Below are 7,493 nucleotides of genomic sequence, written 5' to 3'. Positions count from 1 at the left end.
TTCATTAGGCACCTTCAAAAAAAGCTTCCGTGATTCTCGGTTTTGCTACAAGAACTGGTCCCTCGGAGGGAACCAAAATGCTGCTTTAAAAACAAACAAACAAAACATACAAACAAAAATCCCAAAACACTCATCCTGATAATAAATTCAAAGCATCTAGTCCTTTGTTCGCAACCTCTCAGTCACCCGAATTCCAGATCAGCAGAAGATGCTTTTGAGATGTTCCCCTGTAGCGTACCAACAAGTCGAGAGTTGGAGAAAGGCGCGTCCTGCCGCGGGGTCTGGCAAACCCTCTGCTCCTACTTGAAATTCAGGTATCGAGGAGAGCATCCCAGCCCTTGAGCTGGCCCTGGTGGGAGGAAGGGGCTGGAAGGCAGACGATCAACCAGCATCACGGTATTCCTGCTCCGTCAGGTCACCTTCTCCTGACTTGAATTTTCACGTGAGGCATCACAGAGTTTGTATTTTGGGTCTTGCTTTGGCCGTGCAAGACCACGGTCAGTGGTGAAACACGAGGATAAGACCAGCGTATGCGTGGGTGAGGTGAGTACGCCTTTTTCTGTTCTCTCTTGCTTTGGCAATGTCACTGGTCACAGGCTACATGCTACCGAAAAAAAAAAAAAAAAAGAAAAATGGCCACCAGAAGTGCTTGCTCAGTTCAGAAAACGAACAAATGGGAAGTGACTGGCAGATGTTTCCGGACAATCCGGAGTCTCTTCGATATTGCAGAGAGTGAGTGTGTTGTTAGCACGTGGCAAGCTACATAATAGAAGATGCTACATTCCTCGGAAAAAAAAAAAATATAATAGTGCTGAGTTGGATTTTTTCTGAGGTTTGTTTTTTGTTTTTTTTTCTTTGAAAAAGCTACCGTTTCCTCAGAGGCAAGGAAATGAAATCAAAGGAAAAGAAACCTCGTCGACACACTGCTGGCAGCGGCGCTGCATGAATCGGACCGAGATGCTCTCACCGGGTGGTCAGGAGAGAAACGCGTCGCTTCGATTCCTTTCCGACGGGGTGCTGGGACGAGGTGCGGTAACAGTCTCGGGATCGGTCGGCATTCGCAGCCCTCGGTCTGCCTCATGGGGAGGGGGGTGGGTTGTGGGGTGGTGGGGTTTTTTTGCTTCTCCTTCCCCCTGCCTCAAAACACACGGCCCTCGCTCCCTCTCCGACATCCCCCTCTGCGCACCGGGATGCGTGCTTGGGGAGGAGCGTGGAGAGCAGGTTTGTTTTGGGAAGGAGATTTTAAAAAAAAATAAAAAATAAAAAAAAGGGAGGGGGTGGGGGAAAGACAGGATATTTACAGCTATCCACTAACAGTTTTGGTAGGTCAGGACGTCTCCTTTCCCCTCCCAGCCTCTCCCACCGACCCACTGCCTACGGGCAGGAGGGACTGGTGGAGCTCTCCAGGGAGGACTGGGAGAGGCGGCGCGTTAGAGGTCCGATGCTGGAGTCGGCCAGCGAGGAGGTGGGGAAGAGTTTGTACCAGCCCGTGACTGCGCTGGAGAGATCGAGCTCCTCCAGGATGATCTGGGCCATCCCCATGAAGCACTTATGGTCCATGCGCCCGTAATCTCCCCAGACAATCACCTGCAGGGCAGAGAAGGCGTTAGGGGAGCTGCCCCGCTCTCCAGGTGGGAGTTTTGGGGAAAACTCGGCGAACCCAGCGTGCCTGGCCAGAAGGACCTTGCCACCATTGGGGTAGGGAGCCTGCGGTCTGAGGGACAGCAGTGAGGATGCTGCGTCTCGGTGCCCTGTCCATGCTCCCCTAATCCCTCCCTGTCCCCAGATATTCGTGCGGGGAGTGTGTCACCTGCAGGACTTTGCCCTGGGGGCTCTCCTCAAAGAGCAGAGGCTGCTGGTACGACGGGTCGCAGGTTTTCTTCACCACCTTGGTCTTCTTCTTGGCCAGGCAGATGCCGTTTTCCAACAGGTAAACTTTCACATAGGTGGCTGCGTTGGGAAACGGGTGAGAAGCACTTGGAGCAGGCTCCTGTGACAGTCCCAGCACGGCGCCTGGCCCCATCGCTCCCCCTCCATCCCCAGCCCCCTCCCTCCCCAGCCACCTACCAGGGATGGACTTGGAGCCCATCTTTGGAATAAGTCCCCTCGCCTGGATCACCTCCACCTCCAGCTGCCCGTTCCGGTCAGCCATGCCGACATGGACATCACCTAGATGAGGGATGAGACGTGCTCAGCACCCTCCCTGACAGCCACCTCCCCCCAGGGGTGGCCGCAGCCCTGCATCCTCACCAGCTCTCCCTTTTGGTGCTGCCAAAAAGCAGGTGGGAGATGTCACCTCCAGGGCTGGCAGCCCCGGCACTCCCACGCTGCTGCCTGCTCCCCACGCTCGCCCAGCACACTGAGCATCCTGCCACCTGGTGCGTGATTTATTGGGACTTTAGAGGAAGGACAAAGCCAAGGTGATGTGGAGGCATCTGGATCTGAGCAGCGAGGAGAGAACCAGGTGAGAACCTTCCTCCTCCCTGCCAGCTCCATCCCACAGCACCCTTGCAGGAGGATTTTTTCCCTCGTGATGGGAAAAGGGGCTGGGATTAACCGGGGCTGTGCCTTGGTCAGGCGATGCCCTCAGCCGGGGGGTGACAGGCGAGACCCTGACAAGAGCAGGAGAGGCTGGGGCAGGAGGTCAGTGGCTGAGCACCCCACCAGGGCCAGCACCCACCAACCCCATCTCCCTGGGGTGCTTCACCAGGGTCTCCCCCACTCCCTGCAGAGGGAGAAAACGTGGCGGGGCACCTCTGGAGCTTGGTGTGAAGCTGTTCTCGCACTTACGCTGTCCTGCTCTACGTACCTATGTCCCTTGGCCAGTGGGTCCCTGTCACTTGTGGCCTTGTGGCCCCGGGGGGGGAGTGGGGGGCGGGGGGAAGGGGCCACCTGACATCCCAGCGGGGTTTAATAGAAGCGAAACAAACCTGGATGTTCTCAAAACACACTTGGCATTTCAACAGCAAACGGGGGCCAATGCTGGGGGCTGTGCAAGGAACAAGCTGATGCCATGGGGGGGGGGGGACGGCAGGATCCATAGGGATTCGGCATGGCAGGACCTCGCCCCAGGGGGAGCGGGTGGTGTCCCCTCCCAGGACAGATGGGCAAACCCAGAGGGGTCCAACTGCCCCCTTTCCCCTTCCCTTCCCTCCTACCGGGAGCTTATGTGGGGCCAGTGGGTCCCTGTGCTGCAGGAACTGGGGGGCCCTGGTTCCTGTGTCCCCCCCTGGGGCAGCTCTCCCCATTGCCAGCAGCTCCGGCCCCTTAGCGGGACACCAGGCAATCACCTTGGTGTGCCCTGGGCACAGCTGCGGACACGCTGCTGCTGGCTGGAAAAAAGCATGATTTTCTAAAGGCATTTTGGATTTAAAAGGGAAAACCGGACCAAAACGCCGTTTTGTTGGGTCTCGTCTCTCAGCGGGATGCTGGGAGGAGCTGGTGCACAGCAGAGGGGCAGGAGAGGCCTCGGGAAAAGGCAGAGCTGCTGCTTCCCCCCACGGGTGTCCTGCCCCAAGCCCTGCACGGGACATTCCCTCCCATCGCGCAGGCGGCAGCGGGAGCAGCAGGGGAAGGCCAGAGCATCTGCAAACCGTGCACCGAGCCGGCACGTGCTCAGCACAAGGGACACTGGCAGGATGGAGCCTGCCGCCCGAAGCCAGTGCCCTGGGGAGGAGCACGCAGCCCCCTTCCACCCCACAGCCCCTTCCCTCTGGCTGGAGCATCCTTCCGCAGTGCCCAGCCCCACGCCAGGCACGCACAGCGCTCGCTCTGTGGGGCTGGAGATGGCACCCAGCTCCCCGGGCACTCACCCATCGGTGGGGTGGCCAGTGTCTGCCGCCCCACCAGCTGGCCTGGCCCCAGCCCGTCGAGAAAGTCGCTGAATTGGCTCTCGGCACCCAGCCGGGTCGTGGGGAAGATGAACCTGTGCCGGGGAGAACAGAGACAGCAAAGGGCTTTTATGGAGCATCGGGCTGCCGGGTCTCAAGGGAGATCCCCCGGGAGCATGCGGAAGGTGCCCAGCCCCAGCTCCCGTCCCACCACGGTGCCTTACGTGCCGTCAGAGCTGTTGCTGTTGGTGCTGCCATCGGTGGACTCCCGGCTGCCTTGCCGGGTGACCCTGGTCCTCATCTCCACCGCAATGCCGGTCTCCGTGCTCCTCCGGATGTTGCTGCGCAGCTTTTTGGGGCCCCCCTCTGGAAGACGAGACAGGGGGTGAGCCTGGGAAGCGCTCGCTGCCCCCAGACCCTCCCATGGGACAGGCACCAAACCAGACAGAAGAGCCAGGGCGCTGTGCATGGCCAGAGCCTTCCCACGTGCTGCTCCCTGCCTTCCTTCGGTACGTTATTCATCGGGCAACCTTTCCCTGGGGATGGAGCCCTGCAGGACCCTGCACGGGCACGTATCCCAGTGCCACACACACTGTGCTGGAGAGCCATGGGATGCCCGCACCCCTGCCCTGTGTCCCAGCCCCAGCCCCCTGCAGCCCTCGCTCAGCACTGATGCCATCATGCCCTTGCATGGCTGAGAGCCCCACCTGCACCTTCAGCCGTCTCCCACATGCTGAGACCTGCAAGACTCAGCTCACAAATGCTGACACCATCCCAGCCCACTGCCTGGCCCATGCTGCTGCAGAGCCACATCCCAGCCTCCAAAATCCCCAGGGCACTGTCGACACATACCAATGTTCCCACACCACAGGGGACAGGCACCCCCAGTGCCACAAGCGGGCACAGCCCCAACATGGACTGATGTCTCCCTTTCTCCACGCAGTTACACCATCCCCACCGCCACGTGTCCCAGGTGGGGGCAGATGGCAGAAGGAGGAGTGTGGCATGAGCATCCACCCCTGGCATCACCAGCAGCCCTGGCATCGCTGGGAGCCCTGGCATCGCCGGCAGCCCTGCTCCGGCCACGTGAGCATGTGTGTGTCAGCACCGCGCCACGGATGCTCCTGGGGAGTCAGGTTTGTCCTGCTAATTCAGGGCTGCCTCCGTGGAAGCATTCCCTCGAGCCTGGCAGCCCCCCGCCCCGGCATGGATGCTGCATTGGCAGCCAGGAGGGTCCTGATCCTGCCATCCCCAGGTGTGGTTCTGCCTGGCTCCGGCACTTTTTGCTTGGCTTTTGGGGATAATTACGCCCCTTCAGAAACACCTCAGATGCACAGGGCTGGAGGGCTCCAAATTAACTTTTCCCAAATCACAAAATGCCAACGTGAACTAGAATAAAAAAGCAATAACTAGAGAAAAAGCCTGCACTAAAATGAGCTTTTTGCTTCCCCCGCCCTTTAAAAAGCTATTTTAAGCATTTAAATATTTCCCAGAGCCAGACCGTTTGACAAGTCCTTTCTCCAAGTTCCCTCCGTGCCCGCAGCTCTGCAGCCAGGACTGGCCGTTACTTCGGGGGGAGACACACCGAGGGCAGACCCCCCAGGCAGGCAGAGCTCCAGCAATGTCCCCACCTCTGGTCTGCAAATGGTTTTGGCACCTGGAGAAGCACCAGTGTGCCGGGGTGGGGGTGGGGGGGTATTGACAATGGGCTTTTGTAGGTGTTTTCATCAGACACGGGTGGCTAGAGCATTGCTTTGGGCAGCCGGGAGCGTGCACCTCTCCTAAAAGCAAAGGGGTGAGCTGGGGGGGCTGGCAGCACCCGGGGGGCTCACCGGTCTGGTTGAGCTGCAGCGTGCTCTTGCTCCACTGGGACAATCCCACGATGGCCACCATCTTCGCACCCAGGCTGGAGCGCCTCTTCTTGCTGGCAGTGATGGTGACAGAGTCGGCGCTGCCCCGCGCACTCTTCTCAATGTTGTACATCTCACCGCTGATGCTGGAGCTACGGACGACATTCCTGGCCGCCGAGGAGCTGGCATCCCCGTTGAACATGGTCAGCCGCTCACGCGCTCGCCGGCCCCGGCTCTGCTGGGTGGGATCAGCTGCAGGGGGGAGGCAGGGGATGTGTCAAGGCCAGCCACGCTGGGCAGTGCTACTGGCCACGGCACTGCAGCCACACCCAGAGCAGCCCCACAGGGATGGACAGTCCCCCAAGGCACTTATAAACCATGAAATTCGGGCGGCACAACCCATCGGGACCATTTTTCCCCACCAGTGTGGGCAGGAGTTGGCACAGGCTGCGGTGAGAGAAGGGGTGCAGGACCCCCGTGCAGCTGAGTCATGGCGTGGGCCCTGCCAGCCCGAGCTCTGAGAGAGACCCACCGGTGGGCAGAGGGCTCTGTGTGTCCCCAACCTGCCTGGCTTGGGAGAAGGGGACCCCAAGGCTTAGGTACGGCCCCATCCACCCCTGCTGAAGGTGTCCAAAATTACAACCAGCAAAGTTCCTCCCGTGGGTCTCCTCCTCCGAGAGGCTGCAGCATCCCTACGTGCTGCTCCGCGTGTGCCTCTGCTCCACCCCGAGATAGCTGACTGCCACGGGGGCCGGATCCTGCCCCGGCCCACCAAACCACACCGGGCTGCTGCTGGGGTCCACCACGAAGCCTTGGCAGCAGACGGTGCTCAGAGGGATCCTGCAGATGTGCTGAGGTTCCCGGGGTGCCGGGGTGCCAGGGACCAGGGTGCCGGGGTGCCAGGGTGCTGGGGACCGGGGTGCTTGCTGGTGGCAGAGGCTGTGATGTGGCTGCCAGACCTCCCGCACAGCACAGCGGTTGCTGCCTTCCCTTCCCCATGAATATTTAAACTCCAGCGGGATGGGAGCATCCATCTTCCAAGGAAAGGTGAATTATTAACTCCAGGCCAAGTGAAGCCACTTTATGATAATGGATGGAGGCAGCGCCTGGAAAAATATTTCTCTTTCAAGGGAGAGAGATGGCTGCAAAAGTAGAGGATAAGTTATGGCTGGGAAGAGGGGAGTGGGGCAAGGGGGGGGCTTCTGCTGCCTGTTGCCATCAGGGGAGGGAGTTTTGCAGGGACACAGTTGGCCTGGGACCCAACAGGAGCCACGGGCTTGGCTCCAGCGCTGCTGAACTGAATTGATTTATCAATTACAGAAGGGATGCAAACAGGGGCAAGTGGGTGATTAGTCATTAATATCATTAATGAGCTCCCAGAGAGCAGCAGCCGTCCCATGTTTCCCTTCTGGCTGGTGTTTTCCTCCCCTGCTCTGCCCCTGGCTCCCTCGGGCGAGCGTGTGGTGACCCACTGCTTTCACCCCCACTCCTCACACCCAGCCACGCTCATCCCTGCGCAGGACCCCGGCATGGCCACGTGCATTCAGCAAGATTTGGGGTGCAGCACGACCGTAGCACATGCTTCCCCTCGTGCACACACATGCACAAGGGATTTTTTCGCCTTTGCTGCTGAACAAACAGTTGCACGAAGGCCCAAGCCCCTTGGATAAAGCTGTGGGCATGGGGTGAGCACCGGCTCCAGAGCCACCCCGGCAGAGCCATGTGCCGGTGACAAATGATGCCAAATTCACAAGCTGAGACAGGCGAGAGCAGCCAGCAGCACTTGTCGTATACTGGCATCTGCTCGAGAGTG

General features: G+C 59.5%; 1 protein-coding gene across 1 annotated transcript; it reads right to left on the bottom strand.

Annotated features, from left to right (window-relative positions):
* Positions 1–1,374: 1,374 nt before the first annotated feature.
* On the bottom strand, positions 1,375–7,093 carry RIMS3 (regulating synaptic membrane exocytosis 3). Its single transcript, XM_013301068.3, has 6 exons — positions 5,663–7,093; positions 4,055–4,196; positions 3,813–3,925; positions 2,068–2,169; positions 1,811–1,950; positions 1,375–1,587 (listed from the first exon to the last, which is right to left on the bottom strand). The coding sequence occupies exons 1-6, from the start codon at positions 5,880–5,882 to the stop codon at positions 1,375–1,377; spliced, it is 930 nt and encodes a 309-aa protein (XP_013156522.1). The 5' UTR covers positions 5,883–7,093.
* Between the last annotated feature and the right edge of the window lie 400 nt (positions 7,094–7,493).

The sequence above is a fragment of the Falco peregrinus genome, chromosome 3 (genome assembly GCF_023634155.1).
Source record: "Falco peregrinus isolate bFalPer1 chromosome 3, bFalPer1.pri, whole genome shotgun sequence".
NCBI classification, from domain to species: domain Eukaryota; kingdom Metazoa; phylum Chordata; class Aves; order Falconiformes; family Falconidae; genus Falco; species Falco peregrinus.
Note: the sequence above shows the minus strand (reverse complement) of the source record. Positions and strands in the feature narration are given on the sequence as shown.

Bases quoted from the DNA above. Each gene is read 5' to 3' on its own strand.
- RIMS3 (XM_013301068.3), bottom strand. From the start codon at position 5,882: ATGTTCAACGGGGATGCCAGCTCCTCGGCGGCCAGGAATGTCGTCCGT. The intron at 2,170-3,812 runs GTGAGTGCCCGG...TCCCTCATCTAG, and splicing joins ACTGGCCACCCCACCGATGG to GTGATGTCCATGTCGGCATG. The intron at 1,588-1,810 runs GTGACACACTCC...TCTGCCCTGCAG, and splicing joins CCCAGGGCAAAGTCCTGCAG to GTGATTGTCTGGGGAGATTA.